Source organism: Heterodontus francisci, chromosome 28 (assembly GCF_036365525.1).
Source record: "Heterodontus francisci isolate sHetFra1 chromosome 28, sHetFra1.hap1, whole genome shotgun sequence".
Lineage (NCBI taxonomy): Eukaryota > Metazoa > Chordata > Chondrichthyes > Heterodontiformes > Heterodontidae > Heterodontus > Heterodontus francisci.
The window spans coordinates 2285589-2313428 of NC_090398.1; the positions used below are offsets into that span (position 1 = coordinate 2285589).

The window sequence follows — 27840 nt, forward strand, 5'->3', positions numbered from 1 at the left end:
ACTGTATCTAACCCGTGCTGTAACTGCTAACGTGAAGTAATGTCCTTCTCTCTTCTCTTGACAGAGACGAGGTGAGGATGAAAAGCACCCACAGCAAAAGCAATGGTCAGCCTAAAAGTCTGAGCAAGGCAGATGCCCGCCAGACCTCACCACCCCCTTGCCCCGGGACTGCCAGTGGAGCCCCCTTGAGCCCCAGCAAAGGCGTGAAGAAAGTCTCGGGGGTCGGAGGGACCACCTATGAGATCTCTGTGTGAGGCCGAGCGAGAGAGGGGGCATCTCGCGAAAGACTCTTTTAACGTAGTCAGAGGAGACTGAACCTCAAGATGACAAGACTTTATTCCTTTGGGGACTGGGAGGAGAATGAGGGGAAAGGAGAAGTAATAATTTGCGGATGCTCCTGACCCTCCCCAGGTCCCAGTGAAATGGCGGTGGGAATCCTTCTATGTGTATATTCAAATTTTAGCCAATCGTAAGTTTTGAGAGAGAGATAGGGGAGAGAACTCCCACCCCTCACCCACCACCACCCCACACATACAAACTGAGGGCGATCTACGGGTGTGGTGGGCACTGGTGGGGGAGAGAGAGAGAGAGAGAGTGTGTGGAATATGAGGGGAGGGAGAGAGATTTACTGTTTTCCCTCCTGCCCTGCACAGCGGGGAGCAGAGCTTGCAGTTTTAAAGTTTTGTTTAACGTGCCCTCTCTTTTTCTCTCTCACTCTCTCGTGCAAATTTCTGCAAGTTCGATCACTGAGGAGCGGACATTGTGCAATCACCTTGGGGGGAGGGCTTGGTGGGGTTGTGGAGGGGAGGTGTTTAAAGGACAGAAGTTGAAAGGAAGAAAGACTTTTGCAAAAAAAAAAGGATTTTTTTTTATATATATATATATAATTAAAGGGATTATTTACTCTGTATCCTTTCAGTGGTGGAAAGGCTCAAACTGTTGACTCTCTCCCATCAACAGGGGCGAGCTGCTGCAAAGGGGACCTAAGCGGGTGGAGGCTGGGTGGGGCTGTGTTGGTGGGTAAGCAAGAGGTGACACTCTGCAGGCTGGTGTTACCATCGTCGTCATCCTCCTCCTCACCAAACTCTGCTTACAATTACGCCTTTTTAAACCAGCTCCTTCCCCCAACTCAGTTTGTCTCTTTCAAAAGAAATAATTATCCATTAATTTAAAGGGATGTCGGGAGGGCTGCTCTGGGTGAAGGTTCTGGACTTAACACTTCCCACTCTCCAGTAAAGGACACCAGCAGGATAGGAAAAAAAGAGAAACCCAAAGGCCAAGCCAGCGAGGGCTCCTGGACCGCTCTCCCTGCCTCTGGGTGAGACTGCCCTGTAGCGGAACCACCCACACCCCACCCTCCTGTGTCCCTTAACAACCAGCCTGCAGCAGCTCAGGAATGTCGGGGGCGGGGGGGGGGGGGGGTGGTGGGGAAAACATCTCGATCTGAATATAATAAATATTTTCAAAATAACCTATTAAAAAGAAAAGGAAAATCACCGGTGGATTTTGTCAAGCGAGTGCGAGCGGAATTTTGAAAACTGTTTGAGTCGTTTACACTGAGCCCCCCCCCCCACACCCCTGCTATGTGCTGCTGCTTGATGACCAGTTCCTCACCTGGCTATCCAGCTGGGCCAGGACAGCTATGACTAGCGTTTCACAGTTGAACCCGAAATCCCCATTGAGTTTCTGCCAAGTTGAGCAATGAGATTATTTTTTAAATTTGTTTTGTGGGTTTTGGTGGTTGTGGAAAAATGCCTTGTTTCCCCTCCGAGTTATTCCTTGACGTGCTCTGCTCCATCGAGGGAGGGTGCTCCCACAGTGCCATTGAGTCAGGCGTTACAGGGTTTAGGCTCAGTGGCAGATGAATGAAGGAAGGACAGATGGTGTATGACTTGGAGGCAAATGCTCAGGTGTTTCTGTGCTGCCATTGTCCTTCACGTTGATCTCTGCTTCAGCGATACAATACAAACCCAGGGAGTGAACACAATGACTCTGAAGTGTTAGAAATTTTCATTTTATTGCACACATCTGGCACGGACTGACAAAATAGCTCTTCATTCATTGCCTGGGTATTTTATAGCCATCTCACAGTCTAGATTGAACTATAGAGCTTGTACATTCGAGGACGTTTTGTGTGAGCAACATTCACAAATAAAGTGCAGTCAAAGGTAAAGGCCGCAAACAGCAGCGGTTAAACTCCTCCATGGAAGGGAATGGGGTGGAGAGAATGAAGACTCCATCCAAAGACACTTTGATGGGGGAGCATGGAATATCTTAGATTGGTTTGTCAACTTGGTCACATTCCAACTCTCCCTTTCAATCCAGATGTTTGGTTCAAGTTCAGATCAATTGCAGGCTCCCTGATTCCAGCCCCCCCCCAGCTGGACCACTTGTTCATCCCTGGCCTCCCCCAACAACCCAAACCATCCTTTCATAAGCCAAACTGAGTGAGTCCCTGAGGCGGAGGGTACAAAGCCTCACGCGCCACCTGCTCCCAACAGGCTAGTGCCTTTGAGTCATTGTGGTTTGGTGGGGGAGGTGCAGTGAACGGGTGGAAAGAATAGCGGTGAGAGGCAGCATGGGACAGGAGTCACCTGTAGGCCAGAGCAGGTGCGTGAAGACGTCAAATTCACTTCCCTTGAAGGCCACGATCTGATTGAATGTTGTAACAGGCTGGAGAAGGGGCTGAATGGGCCTCCTCCTGTGTAACAGGCCGGAGAAGGGGCTGAATGGGCCTCCTCCTGTTCCAGTGTAATAGGCTGGAGAAGGGGCTGAATGGGCCTCCTCCTGTTCCCGTGTAATAGGCTGGAGAAGGGGCTGAATGGGCCTCCTCCTGTTCCAGTGTAACAGGCTGGAGAAGGGGCTGAATGGGCCTCCTCCTGTTCCCCGTGTAACAGGCTGGAGAAGGGGCTGAATGGGCCTCCTCCTGTTCCAGTGTAATAGGCTGGAGAAGGGGCTGAATGGGCCTCCTCCTGTTCCCCGTGTAACAGGCTGGAGAAGGGGCTGAATGGGCCTCCTCCTGTTCCCCGTGTAACAGGCTGGAGAAGGGGCTGAATGGGCCTCCTCCTGTTCCCATGTAACAGGCTGGAGAAGGGGCTGAATGGGCCTCCTCCTGTTCGCATGTAACAGGCCGGAGAAGGGGCTGAATGGGCCTCCTCCTGTTCCCGTGTAACAGGCTGGAGAAGGGGCTGAATGGGCCTCCTCCTGTTCGCATGTAACAGGCCGGAGAAGGGGCTGAATGGTCCTCCTCCTGTTCCCATGTAACAGGCTGGAGAAGCGGCTGAATGGGCCTCCTCCTGTTCCCATGTAACAGGCCGGAGAAGGGGCTGAATGGGCCTCCTCCTGTTCGCATGTAACAGGCCGGAGAAGGGGCTGAATGGGCCTCCTCCTGTTCCCGTGTAACAGGCTGGAGAAGGGGCTGAATGGGCCTCCTCCTGTCCCCGTGTAACAGGCTGGAGAAGGGGCTGAATGGGCCTCCTCCTGTTCGCATGTAACAGGCCGGAGAAGGGGCTGAATGGGCCTCCTCCTGTTCCAGTGTAACAGGCTGGAGAAGGGGCTGAATGGGCCTCCTCCTGTTCGCATGTAACAGGCCGGAGAAGGGGCTGAATGGGCCTCCTCCTGTTCCAGTGTAACAGGCTGGAGAAGGGGCTGAATGGGCCTCCTCCTGTTCGCATGTAACAGGCCGGAGAAGGGGCTGAATGGTCCTCCTCCTGTTCCCGTGAAACAGGCCGGAGAAGGGGCCGAATGGGCTTCTTTCTGTTCCTGTAAGTTACCTGATGACAGGCAGGAGCACGGGTTCGGTGCTTTCCCTCTGGGGCTTGAGTGTTGGCCCCCAGGCCCCAGAGGGTGAAAAGTCAGAGCTGACCTACTGTCCCCACGCATCCAACTCCTCAAGGATCCAAACATAAATTGCAGATGGTTCAATTCATGGCTTCCGGTAGAATCTGAGCAGAAGATAGCAGGCAAGACGGAAGGTCACCATAAATAGGAGGAGAATTACGATATTGGCCCAGATCGGGAGGGTGACATCAAAATAGGCCAAGATCTCATCCCTGGGAATGTAGATAGAGGCATTGGTTGTGTTTCTGGCCATATTGCAGTGCTGATAGGCAGAGTTCTCCGCTTTACATCTGCAATTAAAGCAATTAAGTCATTGAGAGATGGCCCCGAACGATCCAGCAGGTACCCGCGTGAGGTACCTAATTAAGGAGATAGATAGCATAAAAGAGTTTAGACACTGTCCCGAACAAATACACGGGGGTGAGGGAGCTGATTTGAGGAGGGTTTGTTTAGAACGGTCCTTAACTATCCATCAGGTAATGATTGAGTGAGAGTTTAGAGATGGTTCCTCACTATCCGACAGGTACACAGGGTGGGGTGAGGGAACTGATTAAGGAGCAAGTGAGTGTTTAGGGACGGTGCCTAACTATCCAGGTATACGGGTGAGGGAGTTTAGGGAAAGTCCCTAACGATCTAACAGATACTGGGGTAAGGGGATTGGATTGAGCAGAGAGCAAGATATTTTAAGAGGGAAGGTCCCCAAACTCCCATCACACACATGCATGGGGTCAATGAGCTGTTCTCAAGTTCTGAGTAAGGAAATGGTCCCTAATCAGCAGGTACTTGGGTAAGGAAGCAGATTGAGGAGACAGTTGTATGTTTAGGGTTGGTGTTTAAAGAGGGTTTGAGAGTTCAGAGACGATTTCTAACTATCAGAAACACGGAGAGATGGAAACGCTTGAGGAGAGTTAGAGGCAGGGATGGTCCCCCAACTATCAGCTACACACGGGGAGGGAAGTGATTGAGTGAGAGGGGAGAGACGGGCCCGAAAAACATCAGGCAAAAAAGGGAGGGGTGGGGAAACAGATTGAGGCACATGACACTTTTGGGACGATCCCTAACTATCCAACAGGGACCCAGACGAAGACTGTTACTCACAGGATGGTGTGATCATTGGAGAATTCGACGCTCAGCATAACATGGAACGGGTAGAGCACAAAAGCCAGGTATCGAGCCCAGATGAGCCAAAGTGGCAGCCGCTGGATGTAGAAGCCACCCAGGAGGAGGGTGGTCAGCATGAAGATGGAGGCAAAAATGATGGACTGGTCAAAGCTGAGGAAGAGGGCACTGGCAAAGAGTCCGATGGACTGAAAGGGGGAGGGGGGGGGGGGGGGGTGGGTGGTGGAGAGAAGAGGAGGTACAGAATTAACACAGTTCATGTACATGTAAACACGTTCTCACTGCACTCCTTAACAACTATCCTAGAGTCAGTGGTATTCACTCACCCCACACAGTTAGAGGGTCACGGCTTTGAGGTTATCCTCCACCACAGCCCCCATAACCCCAGGCTAACACATCCCTGGTTGCCCAGGGATGAGAGAGTGCTGCACAGTCGCAGGGTCAGTACTGAGGGAGGGTTACACTGTTAGAGGGTCAGTACTGCAGGAACGCCGCATTGTCGGAGGGTCAGGACTGAGGGAGTGCTGCACTGTCAGAGGGTCTGTACTGAGGGAGTGCTGCACTGTGAGGTCAGTACTGACGGAGCGCTGCACTGTCGGAGGGTCAGTACCGAGGGCGCGCTGCACTGTCGGAGGGTCAGTACCGAGGGAGTGCTGCACTGTCGGAGGGTCAGTACCGAGGGAGTGCTGCACTGTCGGAGGGTCAGTACCGAGGGAGTGCTGCACTGTCGGAGGGTCAGTACTGCAGGAACGCCGCACTGTCGGAGGGTCAGTACTGAGGGAGTGCTGCACTGTCAGAGGGTCTGTACTGAGGGAGTGCTGCACTGTCAGAGGGTCTGTACTGACGGAGCGCTGCACTGTCGGAGGGTCAGTACCGAGGGCGCGCTGCACTGTCGGAGGGTCAGTACCGAGGGAGTGCTGCACTGTCGGAGGGTCAGTACTGAGGGAGTGCTGCACTGTCGGAGGGTCAGTACCGAGGGAGTGCTGCACTGTTGGAGGGTCAGTACTGAGGGAGTGCTGCACGGTCGGAGGGTCAGTACTGAGGGAGTGCTGCACTGTCGGAGGGTCAGTACTGAGAGAGTGCTGCACGGTCGGAGGGTCAGTACTGAGGGAGTGCTGCACTGTCTGAGGGTGAGTACTGAGGGAGTGCTGCACTGTCGGAGGGTGAGTACTGAGGGAGTGCTGCACTGTTGGTGCTGTCATTCGCATGAGACAATAAGCCGATGCCCCATCGACCCTCGAAGACGAATGTGAAAGATTCCACAGTTACAATATTAAGAATGGAGGATGGCGGGGGAGTCCTGGAACCAAATATTATCCCTCAACCAACATCACTTGGGATACAAATGCTCTGGTCATTGCAGTCATGGGACCTTGCTGTATGCAAAATGGCTGCCATGCTTCTTGCATTACAATTGTGATTATTTCACTGGCTGTAAAGCACTTTGGGATATCCTGAGGAAAGTTGAATGTCATTATGTGGTGGACACAGAGTGTTTGATAAGGACAGTGTAGAGGGAGCTCTACACTGTATCTAACCCCGTGCTGTACCTGTCCTGGGAGCACTCGATGCTGACACTGGGTATAAAGTGGGGGGGGGACACACTGTCAGGGTAATGTAGAGGGAGCTCTACACTGTATCTAACCCCGTGCTGTACCTGTCCTGGGAGCACTCGATGCTGACACTGGGTATAAAGTGGGGGGGGGACACACTGTCAGGGTAATGTAGAGGGAGCTCTACACTGTATCTAACCCCGTACTGTACCTGTCCTGGGAGCACTCGATACTGACACTGGGTATAAAGTGGGGAGGGGGGACACACTGTCAGGGTAATGTAGAGAGAGCTCTACACTGCATCTAACCCGTACTGTACCTGTCCTGGGAGCACTCGATACTGACACTGGGTATAAAGTGGGGAGGACACACTGTCAGGGTAATGTAGAGGGAGCTCTACACTGTATCTAACCCGTACTGTACCTGTCCTGGGAGCACTCGATACTGACACTGGGTATAAAGTGGGGGGGGGGGGGGACACACTGTCAGGGTAATGTAGAGGGAGCTCTACACTGTATCTAACCCGTACTGTACCTGTCCTGGGAGCACTCGATACTGACACTGGGTATAAAGTGGGGGGGACACACTGTCAGGGTAATGTAGAGGGAGCTCTACACTGTATCTAACCCGTACTGTACCTGTCCTGGGAGCACTCGATGCTGACACTGGGTATAAAGTGGGGGGGACACACTGTCAGGGTAATGTAGAGGGAGCTCTACACTGTATCTAACCCGTACTGTAACTGCCCTTTCACTTACTTGTGCGGTCACTGAGCTGAGCATTATCATACCCAGATCTACAAAGTAGGCGCCAACACCATTGAGACCACCCATCCAGAAGGCAATAGTCATGCTGACGATCGGCTGGATAATTGTCAAGGGCAACTCGCTTGTCATCTTGGCCAGATAGTAGGCAGACAGGCAGTAGCACCCGGATAGTCTCTCCTTGTTGATGATCGGGCGCTCCAACGGGACTGCAAGGCAGAAAAGGCTGCATGAATCCTTGTAGAAACTGGGGCCCCTGACCCCATAGTATCACCCCACTTAGAGCGAGCGACCGAGAGGGGGAGCCTGTGACTGTGAATCCCAGGTCATCGCACCCACCCATGCACACATGCACCAACGAGCTTGCTCACGCACAACACCGCCGCCCCCCCCCCCACCCCTCCGCTATCTAATACACACACGCCACCATCTAATATGCGCACACAACACATGCCCCCATCGATGACCTCGTAGAAACCTTGTGGAAATCAGCATCATAGAAATTTACAGCACTGAAGGAGGGCCATTTGGCCCATCGTATCCACCCCAGCCAATAAGTAGCCACCCAGCCTAATCCCACTTTCCGGCTCTTTCTCCACACGTTACACTGTCGGTTAAGACGTTTCAAGTGCGTATCCAAGTGTTTTTTTTTTTAAATGCAACAAGAGTTTCTGTCTTCACCACCCATTGCAGAAAACTTTCCTCGAATACCTCAATTAACAGTGGAAAAGATTTAAACAGACAATCCAAAATGTGCAACAAAAATACATTCCGTTGACAAGCAAAAACTCTTCCAGAAAGACCCATCCGTGGCTGACTCGAGAAGTTAAGGTGAGTGTTAGACCAAAAGAAGAGGCTTACAATTTTGCAAAAAAAAAAAAAACCAGTAGCAAGTCTGAGGATTGGGAGCGTTTTAGAAACCAGCAAAAGGCCCCCAAAAAGTTGACGAGAAGGGGAAAAAAATAGAATCGGAGTAAATTAGCCAGAAATATAAAATCAGATTCCAAGAGCTTTTATCGGTGCATCAAAAGAAAGAGAGCAGCTCAAGTAAAGGTTGGTCCCTTAGAAGCAGAGACAGGAGAAATTATCATGGGGAATGAGGAAATGGTAGAGGCATCGAACAAATATTTTGTGTCTGTCTTCACAGTAGAAGACACAAATTCCATACCAGAAATAGACAGTAACCTGGAGGCTAAAAAGAGTGAGAAAATTAAGGAAATTAATATCAACAGAGAAAAGGTATTGGAGAAACTTAAGGGACTCAAAATCTGATAAATCCCTGGGACCCGATGGCCGACATCCTCGGGTTCTGAAAGGGATAGCTGCAGAGATAGTGGATGCGCGAGTTACTGATTTTCCAAAATTCCTTAGATTCAGGAACGGTCCCGTCAGATTGGAAGTTGGCAAACGTTACACCGCTTTTCTAGAAAGAAGGTAGAGAGAAAACAGGGAACTACAGGCCAGTTAGCCTAACATCAGTCATTGGGAAAATGCTGGAAACTATTATTAAGGAAGCCTTAACAATGCATTTAGAAAAGCACAGTATGATTAGAACAAGTCAGCATGGTTTTACTAAAGGGAAAGTTTGAGAGTTTTTTTGAAGACGTAACTAGGAGGGTAGATAAAGGGGAACCAGTAGATGTCGTGTACCTGGATTTCCAAAACGCATTCGATAAGGTGGCACACAAAAGGTCACACAAGATAAGGACTCAGTGTTGGGGGCAATATATTAGCATGGATAGAGGATTGGTTAACAGACAGGAAGCAGACAGTGGGCATAAATGGGGCATTTTCAAGTTGGCAGGCAGTGAATAATGAGGTGTTGTAAGGATCTGTGCTGGGGCCTCAGCTATTTACACTCTATATTAATGACTTGGATGAAGAGACAGAGAGGAATGTATCTAAGTTTGCTGATGATATAAAGCTCGGTGGAAAGGTAAGCTGCGGGGAGGACACAGAGAGGCTGCAAAGAGATATAAACAGGTGTACCGCAGGGATCGGTGCTGGGACCCTTGCTGTTTGTACAAAGAACAAAGAACAGTACAGCACAGGAACAGGCCATTCGGCCCCCCAAGCCTGCGCCAATCTTGATGCCTGCCTAAACTAAAACCTTCTGCACTTCCGGGGCCCGTATCCCTCTATTCCCATCCTATTCATGTATTTGTCAAGATGTCTTTTAAACGTCTCTATGGTTCCTGCTTCCACCACCTCCCCTGGCAGCAAGTTCCAGGCACTCACCACCCTCTGTGTAAAGAACTTGCTTCGCACATCCCCTCTAAACTTTGCCCCTCTCACCTTAAACCTATGTCCCCTAGTAACTGACTCTTCCACCCTGGGAAAAAGCTTCTGACTATCCACTCTGTACATGTCGCCCATAACTTTGTAAACCTCTATCATGTCGCCTCCCCACCTCCATCGTTCCAGTGAAAACAATCCGAGTTTATCCAACCTCTCCTCACAGCTAATGCCCTCCAGACCAGGCAACATCCTGGTAAACCTCCTCTGTACCCTCTCCAAAGCCTCCACGTCCTTCTGGTAGTGTGGCGACCAGAATTGCACGCAATATTCTAAGTGTGGCCTAACTAAAGTTCTGTACAGCTGCAACATGACTTGCCAATTTTTATACTCTATGCCCCGACCGATGAAGGCAAGCATGCCGTATGCCTTCTTGACTACCTTATCCACTTTCAGTGACCTGCGGACCTGTACGCCCAGATCTCTCTGCCTGTCAATACTCCTAAGGGTTCTGCCATTTACTGTATACTTCCCACCTGCATTAGATCTTCCAAAATGCATTACCTCACATTTGTCCGGATTAAACTCCATCTGCCATTTCTCCGCCCAAGTCTCCAACCGATCTATATCCTGCTGTATCCTCTGACAATCCTCATCACTATCCGCAACTCCACCAACCTTTGTACTGTACATTAATGATTTAGACGTGAATATAAGAGGTATGATAAGTAAGTTCGCAGATGACACGAAAATTGGTGGTGTCGTAAATAGTGAGGAGGAAAGCTTTAGATTACAGGACTATATAGATGGGCTGGTAAGATGGGCGGAGCAGTGGCAAATGGAATTTAATTCTGAGAAGTGTGAGGTGATGCATTTTGGGAGGACTAACAAGACAAGGGAATGTACAATGGATGGTAGGACCCTAGGAAGTAAAGAGTGTCAGAGGGACCTTGGTGTACTTGTCCATAGATCACTGAAGGCAGCAGCACAGGTGGATAAGGTGGTTAGGAAGGCATATGGGATACTTGCCTTTATTAGCCGAGGCATAGAATATAAGAACAGGGAGGTTATGATGGAGATGTATAAAACACTGGTTAGGCCACAGCTGGGGTACTGTGTACAGTTCTGGTCACCACATATAGGAAGGATGTGATTGCACAGGAGAGGGTACAGAGGAGATTCACCAGGATGTTGCCCGGGCTGGAGCATTTCAGCTATGAAGAGAGACTGGATAGGCTGGGGTTGTTTTCCTTAGAGCAGAGAAGGCTGAGGGGGGGGACATAATTGAGGTGTACAAAATTATGAGGCACATTGATAGATTAGATAGGAAGAAACTTTTTCCCTCAGCGGAGGTGTCAATAACCAGGAGGCATAGATTTAAGGTAAGGGGCAGGAGGTTTAGAGGGGATTTGAGGGAAAAAAAAGTTCACCCAGAGGGTGGTTGGAATCTGGAACACACTGCCTGAAGAGGTGGTAGAGGCAGGAACCCTCACAACATTTAAGAAGTATTTAGATGAGCACTAGAAATGCCATAGCATACAAGGCTACGGGCCAAGTGCTGGAAACTGGGATAAGGATAGTTAGGTGCTTGATGGCCGGTACAGACATGATGGGCTGAAGGGCCTGTTTCTGTGCTGCATAACTCTATGACAGGCTAAGTGAGTGGGCAACAAGATGGCAGATGGAATATAATGTAGGGAAGTGTGAAGTTATTCACTTTGATGGTAAGAATGGAAAAGCAAAATATGTTTTTGAAGGTGTGCAACTTGTAAGTGTTGATGTTCAGAGAGACTTGTGTGCGCTTGGACAAGGAACACAGAAAGTTAACATGCAGGTGCAGCAAGCAATGAGGAAGGAAAATGACATGTTGGCCTTTATTGCAAGGGGATTGGAGTACAGGAATAAAGATGTCTTACTAAAACTGTACAGGGTTTTGGTTAGACCGCACCTGGAATACTGTTTGCAGTTTTGGTCTCCACATTTAAGAAGGGATACACTTGCACTGGAGGCAGTGCAGTGAAGATTTACTAAATTAGTCCCTGGGATGAGGGGGTTGTCCTATGATGAGAGGCTGAGTAAATTGGGCCTGTATTCTCTGGAGTTTAGAAGAATGAGAGGTGATCTCATTGAGACAGACAAGATTCTGAAAGGGCTTGATAGGGTAGAAGCTGAGAGATTGTTCCCACTGGTCGGGGAATCTAGAACATGGGGACACAGTCTCAGGATAAGGAGCTAATCATTCAGGACTGAGATGAGAAGAAATTACTTCACTCAAAGGGTTGTGAATCTTTGGAATTCTCTACCCCAGGGGGCTGTGTTGCGCTGTGGGAGCAGGCTGGTAGAGGATGTTTAGCGCAAGGCCCATTCTTTCATACTCTTCCGTGAATGCATCGACGAGGGTTTGAAGCTCGGCCTCTGAGTGAGCGCATACGCAAGCTTCGTCAGCGTACTGGAGCTCGATGACAGAAGTCGGAGCGGCCTTGGTTCTGGACTGGGGGAGGCGACGCCGGCTAAATAGTTTTCCCGCTCGTCCTGTACAGTAGATCTATGCCGGCAAGGAGCTTCGTGGAGATGAGGTGGAGTGTTGCGGTGAGGAAGACGGAAAAGAGATCTGGTGCGGTGACACAGCCTTGCTAGCTTTCTACTCCGAGCTCCGTCGCGGCCAGAGGCTACAAGGATGTCCTTAAAGCCTCCCTGAAAAGAAACGTGACATCTCTTGCCCAGAGACCGCCCAAAATGGAGAAGCAGCATCCCGCGAAGGTGCCAGCCGGTTCGAACAGCGTCCACATGCCCAGGCAGCGACCAAGTGCCAACAGCGGAAGGAGGGGGTTCGGAAACCCGAGCATCCCATTCACTCGCCTCACCAAAACACCAGCTGTGACAGAGCGGGCGGATCCAGAATTGGACTGTTCAGTCACCCACAACCCTGGAGTTGAAGAAAGTCATCCTCGTTCCCGAGGGACTGCCTAAGAAGACGATCTGGACCCCGCATAATCTTATACAGTTCTTCGCCTCAGCCTCCTCTCTCCAAGGAAAACAACCGTAGCCTTTTAACTGCATGACTCTATCACAACATTTAAGAAGTATTTAGATGAGCACTTGAAAGGCCATAGCATGCAAGGCTACGGGCCAAGTGCTGGAAAATGGGATTAGAATAGCTAGGTGCTTGATGGCTGGCATGGACACGATGGGCCGAAGGGCCTGTTTCTGTGCTGTATAACTCTATGACTCTCTCCATGACTCTTATTGTCCCTCACAACTAAAATTCCCCACTCCAGGAAACATCCTGGTGAATCTCCTCTGTCCCCTCTCTGGTGCGATCACATCTTTCCTGTAGTGCGGTGACCAGAACTGCACTCAGTACTCCTCCAGCTGTGGCCCAACTAGTATTTTATACAGTTACAACCCCCCTGAACTTATAGTCTTCGTCTCGGCTAATAAGGGCAAGTGTCCCGTTTGCCTTCTCCACCACCTTACCTACCTGCCCAGCCACCTTCAGTGATCTGTGGACATGCACTCCAAGGTCCCTCTGTTCCTCGACATTTCTCAGTATCCTATCATTTATTGTGCATTCCCTTGCTGTGTTAGCCTTCCCCAAAATACTTCACCTCACACTTCTCCAGACTGAACTCCATCTGCCACTGTTCCGTCCACTTGCCCAGTCCATTGATATCTCCCTGCAGTCAACAGCTTTCTTCATTATCAACCACACGGCCAACTTTTAGATTGTCTGTAAATTTCTCAATCATACCCCCCCCACATTAGAGTCCAAATCACTGAGATATATATCAAACAGCAGGTAGGCCCAGTGTTGAGCCCCACTATTGCAGTAGGTGTATAGTATTTCAGATACTCACAGGTAGTTAAGCTGTGGAAGATTGGGGTGAATGCCCAGTACAGCAGGATGAAGTAGATCTGAAACCACAATGAAGGAGACAGGTTAGAAAAATAGGCAGGTCAGCCCCGAGGCTACAGTCCCGCCTCGGTCTGCTGACTGGACTATCCACGGTGCTGCAGCCTCAGCATGTCTGAACGGCCAACAGAAGCGCCATGGTTAGAGGGTCAGGGTCACAGACCGTGTGGGGGGAGTCGGGACCCTCTCGGTCAGAGGGTCGGGGTCACTGTCTGTGTGGGGAGACGGGAGCCTCTCGGTCAGAGGGTCGGGGTCACTGTCTGTGTGGAAAGACGGGAGCCTCTCGGTCAGAGGGTCAGGGTCACTGTCTGTGTGGAAAGACGGGAGCCTCTCGGTTAGAGGGTCAGGGTCACTGTCTGTGTGGGGAGTCGGGAGCCTCTCCGTCAGAGGTTCAGGGTCACTGTCCGTGTGGGGAGACGGGAGCCTCTCGGTCAGAGGGTCAGGGTCACTGTCCGTGTGGGGAGACGGGAGCCTCTCGGTCAGAGGGTCAGGGTCACTGTCCGTGTGGGGAGACGAGAGCCTCTCGGTCAGAGGGTCAGGGTCACTGTCCGTGTGGGGAGACGAGAGCCTCTCGGTCAGAGGGTCAGGGTCACAGACCGTGTGGGGAGACGGGACCCTCTCGGTTAGAGGTTCAGGGTCACTGTCCGTGTGGGGAGACGAGAGCCTCTCGGTCAGAGGGTCAGGGTCACTGTCCGTGTGGGGAGACGAGAGCCTCTCGGTCAGAGGGTCAGGGTCACTGTCTGTGTGGGGGAGACGGGACCCTCTCGGTCAGAGGTTCAGGGTCACTGTCTGTGTGGGGAGACGGGAGCCTCTCGGTCAGAGGGTCAGGGTCACTGTCCGTGTGGGGAGACGAGAGCCTCTCGGTTAGAGGGTCAGGGTCAGGGTCACTGTCCGTGTGGGGAGACGAGAGCCTCTCGGTTAGAGGTTCAGGGTCACTGTCCGTGTGGGGAGACGGGAGCCTCTCGGTTAGAGGTTCAGGGTCACTGTCCGTGTGGGGAGACGGGAGCCTCTCGGTTAGAGGGTCAGGGTTACTGTCTGTGTGGAAAGACGGGAGCCTCTCGGTTAGAGGGTCAGGGTTACTGTCCGTGTGGGGGAGACGGGTGCCTCTCGGTTAGAGGGTCAGGGTTACTGTCCGTGTGGGGGAGACGGGTGCCTCTCGGTTAGAGGGTCAGGGTCACTGTCTGTGTGGGGAGACGGGAGCCTCTCGGTCAGAGGGTCAGGGTCACTGTCTGTGTGGGGGAGACGGGACCCTCTCGGTCAGAGGTTCAGGGTCACTGTCTGTGTGGGGAGACGGGAGCCTCTCGGTCAGAGGGTCAGGGACACTGTCTGTGTGGGGGAGACGGGACCCTCTCGGTCAGAGGTTCAGGGTCACTGTCTGTGTGGGGAGACGGGAGCCTCTCGGTCAGAGGGTCAGGGACACTGTCTGTGTGGGGGAGACGGGACCCTCTCGGTCAGAGGTTCAGGGTCACTGTCTGTGTGGGGAGACGGGAGCCTCTCGGTCAGAGGGTCGGGGTCACTGTCCGTGTGGGGAGACGAGAGCCTCTCGGTCAGAGGGTCAGGGCCACTGTCCGTGTGGGGAGACGAGAGCCTCTCGGTCAGAGGGTCAGGGTCACTGTCCGTGTGGGGAGACGAGAGCCTCTCGGTTAGAGGGTCAGGGTCAGGGTCACTGTCCGTGTGGGGAGACGAGAGCCTCTCGGTTAGAGGTTCAGGGTCACTGTCCGTGTGGGGAGACGGGAGCCTCTCGGTTAGAGGGTCAGGGTTACTGTCTGTGTGGAAAGACGGGAGCCTCTCGGTTAGAGGGTCAGGGTTACTGTCCGTGTGGGGGAGACGGGTGCCTCTCGGTTAGAGGGTCAGGGTTACTGTCCGTGTGGGGGAGACGGGTGCCTCTCGGTTAGAGGGTCAGGGTCACTGTCTGCGTGGAAAGACGGGAGCCTCTCGGTTAGAGGGTCAGGGTTACTGTCCGTGTGGGGGAGACGGGTGCCTCTCGGTTAGAGGGTCAGGGTTACTGTCTGTGTGGAGAGACGGGAGAGTCACGGTCAGAGAGTCAGGGTGACTGACTGTGTGGAGAGACGGGAGCCTCTCGGTCAGAGGGTCAGGGTTACTGTCTGTGTGGAGAGACGGGAGAGTCACGGTCAGAGAGTCAGGGTGACTGACTGTGTGGAGAGACGGGAGAGTCACGGTCAGAGAGTCAGGGTGACTGACTGTATGGGGAGACGGGAGCCTCCGACAGTGCAGCACTCCCTCAGTACTGACCCTCCGACAGTGCAGCACTGCCTCAGTACTGACCCTCCGACAGTGCGACGCTCCCTCACTCCTGACCCTTGGCAGCTCAGACAATTTCCATGGAAACGAGAAGGATTTATGGGAAGGACATACCAGTCCTGATATGGCCTGGATTTGTTCCTCCACCTTTGGGATCTGCCACCAGATGACACCAGGAACAATGGCCATGCTCAGCGTCTGGATGAGGTTCAGCCAGGAAAGGATAACTCTTCGTTGCTGCTTGAAGTTGCGCGAGGTCAGCGTGTGGTACTGAGTGCAGAAGGACGAGACCCATCTTTTATCCGGCTTCTCCTTTGAAACCACAGTGGACTCGCCTATAATGCAGAGAATAAGAGACTTTATACTCAGTGTCAGCATCGAGTGCTCCCAGGACAGGTACAGTACGGGTTAGATACAGTGTAGAGCTCCCTCTACATTACCCTGACAGTGTGTCCCCCCCCACTTTATACCCAGTGTCAGCATCGAGTGCTCCCAGGACAGGTACAGTACGGGTTAGATACAGTGTTGAGCTCCCTCTACATTACCCTGACAGTGTGTCCCCCCCCACTTTATACCCAGTGTCAGCATCGAGTGCTCCCAGGACAGGTACAGTACGGGTTAGATACAGTGTAGAGCTCCCTCTACATTACCCTGACAGTGTGTCCCCCACTTTATACCCAGTGTCAGCATCGAGTGCTCCCAGGACAGGTACAGTACGGGTTAGATACAGTGTAGAGCTCCCTCTACATTACCCTGACAGTGTGTCCCCCACTTTATACCCAGTGTCAGCATCGAGTGCTCCCAGGACAGGTACAGTACGGGATTGGCTGGGCAATTTGCAGCACTTACTGTGTGGAATTAGGCAAACCAGCTGCACCTGAGCAGGCTGTGGGAGCTGGAACTGGAGAGGAGAGAGCAGAGTGGAGAGTGGAGAGAGCAGAGAGGAGAGAGCAGAGTGGAGAGAGCAGAGTGGAGAGAGCAGAGTGGAGAGAGCAGAGAGCAGAGAGCAGAGAGCAGAGAGGAGAGAGGAGAGAGCAGAGAGCAGAGAGCAGAGAGCAGAGAGGAGAGAGGAGAGAGGAGAGAGGAGAGAGGAGAGAGGAGAGAGGAGAGAGGAGAGAGGAGAGAGGAGAGAGGAGAGAGGAGAGAGGAGAGAGCAGAGAGCAGAGAGGAGAGAGCAGAGAGGAGAGAGCAGAGTGGAGAGAGCAGAGTGGAGAGAGCAGAGTGGAGAGAGCAGAGTGGAGAGAGCAGAGTGGAGAGAGCAGAGTGGAGAGAGCAGAGTGGAGAGAGCAGAGTGGAGAGAGCAGAGTGGAGAGAGCAGAGTGGAGAGAGCAGAGTGGAGAGAGCAGAGTGGAGAGAGCAGAGTGGAGAGAGCAGAGTGGAGAGAGCAGAGTGGAGAGAGCAGAGTGGAGAGAGCAGAGTGGAGAGAGCAGAGTGGAGAGAGCAGAGTGGAGAGAGCAGAGTGGAGAGAGCAGAGTGGAGAGAGCAGAGTGGAGAGAGCAGAGTGGAGAGAGCAGAGTGGAGAGAGCAGAGTGGAGAGAGCAGAGTGGAGAGAGCAGAGTGGAGAGAGGAGAGAGCAGAGAGGAGAGATCAGCAATTGCAACTTTAACTTTGGAACTATTGTACTTTATTCAAGGACAAATTAGAACTGCAAGTCATTTTGGAAAGGTGGGTGTTGGAGCACCAGAGAACTTTTTTTTTTGGACTGTCGGGGGAGGGAGGAGTTCCCAGAAGCTCCAGGGCTGGAGCTGCCCGGCTGGACAATCTTTATCGAACAGAAGGAAAAGGAGAGAACCGGGAGGCTCTAGCTGACCCGGGCGAAGAACACTTCTCTAACTGGAAGACTGGACTGTGGACTCTGCAGCAAGGTGTTCCAGCCACCAACTGAACTTTAACATCGTCATAGCCCTTCTCTCCCTGCCATCACTCAGCCACCTCTCCTCTCCTTGTCCTTTTCAGCTCTATCCTCCTCTATTCCCATCACCCCCCCATCATATTGCTTGTGTTTAAGAGAAAACTGTTGTGTGCTTTGTTTCTTGGGGTTGGGCGTGGCTCTGCGACCCCATGGCAAGCCCCTCTTCACCGGTGGCGGGGCCTTCCCGCACATATGCTGCTGCGGCTGCTGCACCTGTTGCCCCGTCACCATTTGCATTAATAACATCGAAGCGTGGGGTCAAGAGCTATGTCCACCCAAACATGTCAATAGAGGTACGCGTAAAGGCAATGGCCGAGGTTGTCGGCCCTTCGGCCATTGTTGCTGCCTCAAAAATGTACGGGAAGGCGGTGTTTTTCCTGAGGACCGAGCGGGTGGTGTCCCTGGCTCTGGGCAAGGGGCTCACCGTGGGCGGGACCTTTCTGCCAGTGGACCCCCCTGGAGGCCACCGCGCAAAGGGTCATTCTGTCGAATGTCCCGCCCTTCATTCCTGGTGAGCTCCTCCTTCCCCACCTGCACCATCTGGGGGGAGGTAAAGACGGGGATCACCCCAGTCCCGCTCGGTCTTCGGGAGAACAGCCTCCGGCACGTGTACTCCTTCCGCCGCCAGCTATTTATGCGGCTGGCGCGGGAGGTGGTCACGGATGGCCACTTCAATATAGAGTTCCAGGGGACGGCCTACCGCATCTTCTGGACCTTGGACGGGGCGCGGTGCCATGTCTGCAAGGGGGTGGGGCATGTTCACAAGAACTGCCCCAACCTCCCGGCTGCCAACTCCACCCCAGCGTAGCGCCGCTGAAGCTCCTCCCACTCCTCCTACACCTCCACCAGACACCGTTCAGTCGGTACTGGAAGCTGTGGTTTTCACAGCCTCCGGTGGGGAGGGGGGTGCTCATCCAAGTGGAAGGAAGGCGCGGAGGAAAAATAAACGTAGAGAGGCGCGTCCCCTGGACACCGTGGCACAACCCCAGCCTGAGCTCAGCCCAAGGCCTGCTCCCGGAGAATCCACCTGCCCCAGGGCTGGGCTCAGGCCCAGGGTGACCAGGCAAAAGGTGGGTGCGGAGGCGGAGGCCCCTGATGGCATGGAGGTCTCTGAGCCTCCGCGCCCCTCCTGAAATAAGAGGAGACGTCCCTCCTCTGAAGAAGGAGGCCCTGCACCACGGGGTCCATCTCCTGGCGTGGGTCCTCGGGCTCCCCCTGCCACCAGCACGATCAAGGCCTCGAGCCCTGAGCTGGAACCCTTCACCCCTCGGAACGGTGGTGGGGGAGCTGCCCCCGTAATCTAGTCAACCCCTGAGGTGGGGGAACCCGCCCTTGGTCGGGGAGTCTGTGGAGCCCACGGGAGAAATCATTCCTTTGGCCGATGGGTCGGGTGTCCTGGGTGAGGGCGAGACCTGTGAGGGGTCGCCCGCAGAACAGCCTGACGCTCCTGCCCAGGATGTACCCGACCCAGAGGCCAATCTGTGTAATTCCCTGTCTGCTGGTCCTGTGGGCGCTGATGGAACGGGAGATGGCCTCCTCTCTCCGCCTCCGGTCCCGGCTCTGGCTGGATTTCCAGAGTCGGACACTTCCAGCTCCCCTGGACCGCTCATTGGCCTGGGGACGGAGGTGGAGGGGGGTCCTGAACCACTGGCGTCCACAGGCTCCAGTTCCATTCTAGAACCCAGAGAGGACTCCTGCGCCATCGATCCCGGGGGTGGGATTGTGACGGAGGCGGGACGGGACGTCCGCTCCACAGTGTGTGGTGGATGTGTCGGCCGCTGGCGGAGACGACCTGGAGGAGGATGGGGATTCGGTGCGGGGCACGGAGGATGATCTTGATTCCATCGCCAGTGAGGTGGTGGAGTCCCTCGTGCCTCCCACCGAATCTCCTCTCATCCCCATGGCGGAACTCTGGGATTTCCTCGCAGTTTGCAGGGGTTGCCGCGATAAAGTTCAGCTGGCCCTCGGCCGTTGGTCGAATCTGGCGCTGATCATCCGGTCCGTCCGTGCCGCCCTCAAGAAAGCGGGCAAGGGCGCGGGCGTGAAACTGATTGAGAGGCGCCGATTTAATGCGTTCCTCAATGGGTTGCTGGGGGAGTGGAGGGCCAGGTGCACTTCCACTCCCTCCTCACAGTGAGCTGTTGGTGACGGGTTTTAAGTACCTTTGACATGAAGATAACCATAGCCAGCCTCAACATCAACGGCAGCAGAGGGGCTCACCGCAGATTTCACAATCTCTCAGTCCTTAGGGAAGGGAGATACGCGGTGAGCTTTCTGCAGGAAACCCACACCGTTCCGGGAGACGAAGCCACCTGGCTCCTGGAGTGGCAGGGTGGGGTCTACATGAGTCACCTCACCCCTATTTCTAGTGGGGTGGCTATCTTGTTGGCCCTGACTTTTCAGCCGGAGATCTTGGGGGTCAAGGAGCTAGTGCCGGGTCGCTTGCTCCACCTCGCCGTTCGCCTGGGTAGCGTGCCACTCCACTTTGTGAACGTGTACGCGCCCAGGCCCGGAGCGTTGCAAGCGCGCTTCTTTGAAGAAGTGTCCGCTCTCTTGAGCTCCATCGATAGCGGCGAGTGCATCATCCTCGGGGGGGATTTTAACTGTACCCTCGAGGTGGGGGATCGCTCCGGTCCCCAGCGCGGCCAAGCGTCGGTGGAGAAGTTGAGGGGACTCATCAGCTCTCACAACATGGTGGACGTCGCGGACCCGGCCCTGTGGCAGGTGTATAAAGAGAAGAAGGGCGCGCTGAGGGAGCTGCAGCTCATCGGGTCCTGAGGCGCATACGTGAGGTCGCGGATCCAGATCCTGGAAGATTTGGACCGCGCCTCTCCCTTCTTCTACTCGCTGGAAAAATGGCGGGGGGTCCGTAAGCAGCTCGCCGAGCTGCTGGCCGACGACGGATCCTCCATCACGGATCTGGAGGGAATGGGCCTCCTGGTCCGTACTTATTACAGTGCATTGTTCTCTCCGGATCCGTCCAGCGAGGATGCGCGAAGAGTTTTGTGGGAGGACCTGCCGCAGGTCAGCCCGGAGGGCGCCGAAGGATTGGAGGCTCCGCTCACGTTGGTAGAGCTGACTGGCGCCCTCCACCAGCTCTCGAGGGGCAAATCCCCGGGGCTGGACAGGTTGACCATGGAGTTCCTCAGGGCGTTCTGGGACGTCTTGGGTGGCGATAACGCGCGGGTCCTGGGGGAAAGCCTGGTGACCGGGGAGATGCCCCTCTCGTGGCGTAGGGCGGTCATAGTCCTGCTGCCGAAGAGGGGCGATCTCTGCCTGCTTAAAAACTGGTGTCCGGTCTCCCTCCTCAGCACAGATTATAAGATCTTTGCCCGGGCTATGTCTACCCGCCTGGGCTCCGTGCTGGCCCACATGATCCACCCCGACCAGTCCTACATGGTCCCGGGCCGGTCCATCCAGGACAACATCCACCTGGTCTGGGACCTGATCCATCTTTCCCAGAGGACTGGTCAGTCGGTCGCCTTTCTCTCCCTCGATCAGGAGAAGGCGTTCGACAGGGTGGATCACGATTACCTTTTTGGGACTCTGCACACGTTCAGAACCGGGCCGCATTTTGTGGCCCGGGTCTGATTTTTATACGCCGTTGCGTTTCTAGTCAAAGTTAACGGGTCCTTGACGGCACCCCTTCGCTTTGGGAAAGGAGTGCGTCAGGGGTGCCCCATGTCCGGCCAATTGTATACCATCTGCATGGAACTGTTACTGTGCCTGCTTCGCAGGAGGTTGACGGGATTGGCTCTGCGCGAGCCGGCCATGCGGGTCGTCCTCTCGGCTTACGCCGACGATGTGCTCCTCGCAATTACAGATCCCGTTGACTTGCGGAGGATGCGCGACTGCCAGCAGACCTTTTCTGCCGCGTACTCCGCGAGGATCAATTGGGAGAAATGTTCCGGACTCCTGGTTGGTCAGTGGCGGGTGGACTCCCTGCCGGAGGAGATGACACATTTTGCGTGGAGCAACACGCACCTCCTCTATCTGGGAGTCCACCTTAGTCCCGCTGAGGAAGCCTGGCCGGCAAACTGGCAGGAGTTGGAGGCGAAAGTCACCGCTCAGCTGGGGCGTTGGACAGGACTGCTCCGAGTGCTTTCCTACAGGGGCCGAGCGTTAGTCATAAACCAACTGGTGGCCTCCATGTTGTGGTACCGGTTGGTCACTTTGGCCCCGCCCCCTGTATTTGCCACCAAGATCCAGAAGAAACTCGTTGATTTCTTCTGGGGCAAGAGGAAACACTGGGTCTCTGCCGCGGTCCTGAGTCTCCCGATTGAGGAGGGCGGTCAGTCGCTGGTGTGCGTCCGCACCCAGGCTGCGACTCTCCGCCTTCGGACCCTGCAGAGATACCTGTATGTTGAGCGTCCTCCCAGATGGTGTGCGCTGGCGACGTATTTTTTCCGCCAGTGTCACTGCCTTCAAGACGACACGCAGCTCCCGGCGGAGTCCGTTAGCCGCGCCTCTCTGAGGGAGTTGCCGGTCTGCTCCTGGGCCTGGTCAAGGTGGCAATTCACAGGTCCAGGTTGCGGGCCGTCGGGGGCGGTCCGCCCTCCCTGATTGCATGCTCATCTTCTGCTGTTACGTTCGTGCCCGGCTGTCCCTGGAGAAGGAGCATGCGGTGTCCGCCGGTACGCTTGAGGCCTTCCGCGACCGGTGGGCACCGCAGGGACTGGAGTGCATCTTCGACGCCGAGAATGGCATTTTAATTTGAGTTTTTTGTTTATTTGATTTTAATAAAGTTATTTACAAAAAAAATGTATATAAAAGGGGGCCTGAGGAATAAAGGCCCCCTCGACATAAAAGATTTTTAAAAAACAGGGTTCGATACAGAGTATAGCCCCCTCTAAACTGTCCCCATCAAACACTAAAAAAAACGGTTCAGATACAGCGTAGAGTTCCCAGTGTAATAGGAAAATCTAGTACCTTGCTTCAGTGCGTTTTTGGAACTCAGCTGCAGCTGCTTCTTCATGGTGAGGCCATTTGGAAGTTTTCCGTCTGGCTCTTCTAAGTACCCAGGGTCCAATGGAGCTTCCGAGCTGGTTTTTCTGGGAATGATGAAGACACTGGTCAGAGACAGGAACATCGCTCCATCTGTTTAAAGGCACAAGACTGAAATCGTATTTTATAATAATTCATTATCACTAAACCTTCAAAGACGCTGGTCGGGCCCCAACTAGAGTACTGCGCCCACACCTTCGGAAGGACGTCTAGGCCTCCAAAGGAGTGCGAGAGGAGATTGTCCAGAAAGGTCACAGGGATGAGGGAGTTCAGTGAATGTGGAGAGACTGGAGAAGCTGGGATGGTTCTCCTTAGAGCAGAGGAGGTTAAGAGGAGATTTAATTGAGGCGTTCAGAATCATGAAGGGTTTTGATAGAGTAAACACTGTTTGGGATCTTCTTCTCCCTGCTGCTCTCACATGCGTTCAAGTCTTCAGAAGAAGGAATTTTCCTCCACACAAGATCAGGGGGCAGGTTGTTCAACCTTGCCCGTCGAAGAGCAAAGACCAAAGTACGGAAAGTCTTCATCAGGGAACTCCTCTTTGCTGACGATGCTGCTTTAACATCTCACACTGAAGAGTGTGTGCAGAGACTCATCGACAGGTTTGCGGCTGCCTGCAATGAATTTGGCCTAACCATCAGCCTCAAGAAAACGAACATCATGGGACAGGAGGTCAGAAATGCTCCATCCATCAATATTGGCGACCACGCTCTGGAAGTGGTTCAAGAGATCACCTACCTAGGCTCAACTATCACCAGTAACCTGTCTCTCGATGCAGAAATCAACAAGCGCATGGGAAAGGCTTCCACTGCTATGTCCAGACTGGCCAAGAGAGTGTGGGAAAATGGCGCACTGACACGGAACACAAAAGTCCGAGTGTATCAAGCCTGTGTCCTCAGTACCTTGCTCTTTGGCAGCGAGGCCTGGACAGCGTATGTCAGCCAAGAGCGACGTCTCAACTCATTCCAACTTCGCTGCCTCCGGAGAATCCTTGGCATCAGGTGGCAGGACCGTATCTCCAACACAGAAGTCCTCGAGGTGGCCAACATCCCCAGCATATACACCCTACTGAGCCAGCGGCGCTTGAGATGGCTTGGCCATGTGAGCCGCATGGAAGATGGCAGGATCCCCAAAGACACATTGTACAGCGAGCTCGCCACTGGTATCAGACCCATCGGCCGTCAATGTCTCTGCTTTAAAGACGTCTGCAAACGCGACATGAAGTCCTGTGACATTGATCACAAGTCGTGGGAGTCAGTTGCCAGCGATCGCCAGAGCTGGCGGGCAGCCATAAAGGCGGGGCTAAAGTGTGGCGAGTCGAAGAGACTTAGCAGTTGGCAGGAAAAAAGACAGAAGTGCAAGGAGAGAGCCAACTGTGTAACAGCCCCGACAACCAATTTTATCTGCAGCGCCTGTGGAAGAGTCTGTCACTCTAGAATTGGCCTTTATAGCCACTCCAGGCGCTGCTCCACAAACCACTGACCACCTCCAGGCGCGTATCCATTGTCTATCGAGATAAGGAGGCCAAAGAAGAAGAAAAATAAGGAAAATCAGTTTCCATGGCAGGAGGGTCGGTAACCAGAGGGACACAGATTTCAGACAATCGGCAGAGGGACCAGAGGGGGAGATGAGGAGAAATGTTTTTTTACACAGAGAGTTGTTGTGATCTGGAACGAGCTGCCTGAAAGGGTGGTGGAAGCAGATTCAACAGGAACTTTCAAAAGGGGAATCGGAGAAATACTGGAAGGGGAAAAATTTACAGCTCAATGGGGGACAGAGCAGGAGGGGGGAGAGTGGGATTAATGGGACAGCTCGGTCAAAGAGACAGCACAGGGATGATGTACTGAATGGCCTCGTCCTGTGCTCGATCATTCTGTTTTTCTAATAGTTGGGAAAGGATGAACAGTCTGGGTCTCTTGTCTCTAGAATAGGGAAGATTGAGGGGTGACCTGATCGAGGTCTTTAAGATAAAGAAAGTGTTCGATCGGGTAAATGTAGAGAAGATGTTTCCAGTTGAGACCAGAACGAGGGCCCATCAATATAAAACAGTCACTGATAAATCCGATCGGGAATTCAGGAGAAATATGTTTAAGCCAGAGAGTGGTGAGAAGGTACAGTATAAAATTCTCATGCTTGTTTTCAAATCCTGCATCGCCCCCCGCCCCCATCTCTGTAACCTCCTCCAGCCCCGACAACCCTCCCTATCTCTGTACCTTCATCCAGCCCCAACACTCCCTATCTCTGTAACCTCCTCCAGCCCCTTCAACCTTCCCTATCTCTGCAACCTCCTCCAGGCCCTACAACCCTCCCTATCTCTGTAACCTCCTCCTGCCCCTACAATCCTCCCTATCTCTGTAACCTCCTCCAGCCCCTTCAACCTTCCCTATCTCTGCAACCTCCTCCAGGCCCTACAACCCTCCCTATCTCTGTAACCTCCTCCAGCCCCTACAACCCTCCCTATCTCTGTAACGTCCTCCAGCCTCTTCAACCTTCCCCATCTCTGTAACCTCTTCCAGCCCCTACAATCCTCCCTATCTCTGTAACCTCCTCCAGCCCAAACAACCCTCCCGATCTCTGTAACCTCCTCCAGCCCCTTCAACCTTCCCTATCTCTGTAACCTCCTCCAGCCCCTACAACCCTCCCTATCTCTCTAACCTCCTCCAGCCCCTACAACCCTCCCTATCTCTGTAACCTCCTCCAGCCCCTACAACCCTCCCTATCTCTGTAACCTCCTCCAGCCCCTACAACCCTCCCTATCTCTGTAACCTCCTCCAGCCCCTACAACCCTCCCTATCTCTCTAACCTCCTCCAGCCCCTACAACCCTCCCTATCTCTGTAACCTCCTCCAGCCCCTACAACCCTCCCTATCTCTGTAACCTCCTCCAGCCCCTACAACCCTCCCTATCTCTGTAACCTCCTCCAGCCCCCAGAACCCTCCCTATCTCTGTAACCTCCTCCAGCCCCGACAATCCTCCCTATCTCTGTAACCTCCTCCAGCCCCTACAACCCTCCCTATCTCTGTAACCTCCTCCAGCCCCCAGAACCCTCCCTAGCTCTGTAACCTCCTCCAGCCCCTGCAACCCTCCCTATCTCTGTAACCTCCTCCAGCTCCTACAACCCTCCCTATCTCTGTAACCTCCTCCAGCCGCTACAACCCTCCCTATCACTGTAACCTCCTCCAGTCCCTACAACCCTCCGAGATCTCTGCGCTCCTCCAATTCCGACCTCTTGAGCATTCCCCCGGTTTTAATCTCTCCACCATTGGTGGCCGTGCCTTCAGCTGCCTGGGCCCTAAGCTCTGGAATTCCCCCCCTAAAGCTCTCCGCCTCTCTCTCTCTCCTCCTTTAAGACTCTCCTTCAAACCTCCCTCTTTGACCCAGCTTTTGGTCACCTGACCCGAATATCTCCCTGTGTGACTCGGGCTTAAACAGTGTGGACAGACACTCTTGCAGAGCATCATGGGATATTTCTGTTAAAGGTGCTAGTTTATGATATAATTTTAAAAATAAATTATTCATTCATGGGATGTGGGCATCGCTGGCCATGCCAGAGTTTATTGCCCATCCCTAATTGCCCTTGAGAAGGTGTTGGTGAGCTGCCTTCTTGAACAGCTGCAGTCCATGTGGGGTAGGTACACCCAACAGTGCTGTTAGGAAGGGAGTTCCAGGATTTTGACCCAGCGACAGTGAAGGAACGGCGATGTAGTTCCAAGTCGGGATGGTGTGTGACTTAGAGGGGAACTTGCAGGTGGTGGTGTTCCCATGCATTTGCTGCCCTTGTCCTTCGAGGTGGTAGAGGTCGCGGGTTTGGAAGGTGCTGTCTGAGGAGCCTTGGTGCGTTGCTGCAGTGCATCTTGTAGATGGTACACACTGTGTCGGTGGTGGAGGGAGTGATCTACGAGATTCCACGTCAGGCATGAAGAGACAATTGTGCAGATCCCTGGTGAGAGCGCACCTGGAGTACTGTGTCCAGTTTTGGTTTCCTTACCCAAGGAAGGATATACGTTCCATCGAGGGAATGCAACAAAGGTCCACCAGGCTTGATTCCTGGGATGGTGGGACTGTTTTATGAGGTGAGATTGAGGAGACTGGGCCTGTATTCTCTCGGGTTTAGCAGAACGAGAGGAGGTCGCACTGAAGCATACAGAATTCCCACATGGCTCGATAGGGTTGACGCAGGAAGGATGTTTCCCCTGGCTGGGGAGTCTAGAACCAGGGGACACAGTCTCAGGATAAAGAGTAGGTCATTTGGGACTGAGATGAGGAGGAATTTCTTTACTCAGAGGGTGGCGGGTCTTGGGAATTCTCTACTCCGGAGAGCTGCGGAGGCTCAATCATTGAGCATGTTCAAGACAGAAATCGATAAGATTTCCAGCTATTCGAGATATGAAGGCAGAGGGGGAAATAGCATGGGAAAAACGGCGTTGGAGTCGAAGATCAGCCATTATCTGGATGAATGGCGGAGCAGGCTTGAGGGGCCGAATGGCCGACTCCTGCACCTATTTCCGATGTTAAGACCGGAAGGTGCAGTCCACAGTGAGGCAATGGGTGGACACAGACGTGGCAAGGAGAGATTGTCTGAAGGTGGAGGTTGTAAGCGGAGTTCAAAGCTGGCAAAGGCGGCTGCACTCCAATCCTGATTCTAGTCCTCAGGCAGTCCTGCCCCGGATTGGCAGTGCTCTGGAGTTAGTGAGCCAGAACACACCCTACCAAGGGCGCTAGCACGCTTTCACGCTCGAGCGGGCAAGGAGCGACGGCCGTCGGCGTGAAGTGTGTGTGTGAAACGCAACACTCATAGCCCCCAAAGGCTCCAACAAGGACCGTTTACAGGGGTCCCCGACGGAGACAGACTCCCTCTTTAAACAGAGTCCCTGACGTAGAGACTCCCTCTTTAAACAGGATCCCTGACAGAGAGAGACTCCCTCTTTAAACAGGATCCCTGACGGAGAGACTCCCTCTTTAAACAGGATCCCTGACGGAGAGACTCCCTCTTTAAATAGGGTCCCTGACGGAGAGACTCCCTCTTTAAACAAGGTCCCTGACGGAGAGACTCCCTCTTTAAATAGGGTCCCTGACGGAGAGACTCCCTCTTCAAACTGTGTCCCCAGCTTACTTGAGAGAATGAAAGGATTGACTGCTGGAGGTGAGGTGTCAGTAAAATGGTTTTCTGCTTACCGTAACTCATTGGCTGATTCCACTATCCTTTGTCTGACCTCTTGTGATTCTTTGATTTTATCCA

At 53.4% G+C, this 27840-nt stretch overlaps 2 protein-coding genes across 3 annotated transcripts in view; one reads left to right on the forward strand and one right to left on the reverse strand.

The window, feature by feature from the left end:
- The window catches only part of LOC137385192 (palmitoyltransferase ZDHHC5-like), a 102376-nt gene extending 100880 nt beyond the window's left edge, over positions 1-1496 (forward strand). The window contains exon 13 of the mRNA XM_068060179.1: positions 65-1496. Coding sequence (XP_067916280.1) covers positions 65-254 — 190 coding nt within the window. The 3' untranslated portion in view covers positions 255-1496. The remainder of the gene's footprint in view (positions 1-64) is intronic.
- Positions 1497-1998: 502 nt separating this feature from the next.
- Positions 1999-27840, reverse strand: LOC137385077 (uncharacterized). 2 transcript variants are annotated; one of them, XR_010977731.1, is made up of 8 exons: positions 27777-27840; positions 22528-22695; positions 15801-16021; positions 13369-13426; positions 7271-7485; positions 4939-5147; positions 3153-4130; positions 1999-2695 (listed from the first exon to the last, which is right to left on the reverse strand). XR_010977731.1 is itself a non-coding variant. In XM_068059821.1 (7 exons), exons 1-7 carry the CDS (start codon positions 27784-27786, stop codon positions 3926-3928), a joined length of 1086 nt encoding a protein of 361 aa, XP_067915922.1. In that variant the 5' UTR covers positions 27787-27840; the 3' UTR covers positions 1999-3925. The 2 variants fall into 2 exon arrangements, 1 of the variants encoding a protein (XP_067915922.1); XM_068059821.1 differs by having other exon boundaries at positions 1999-4130.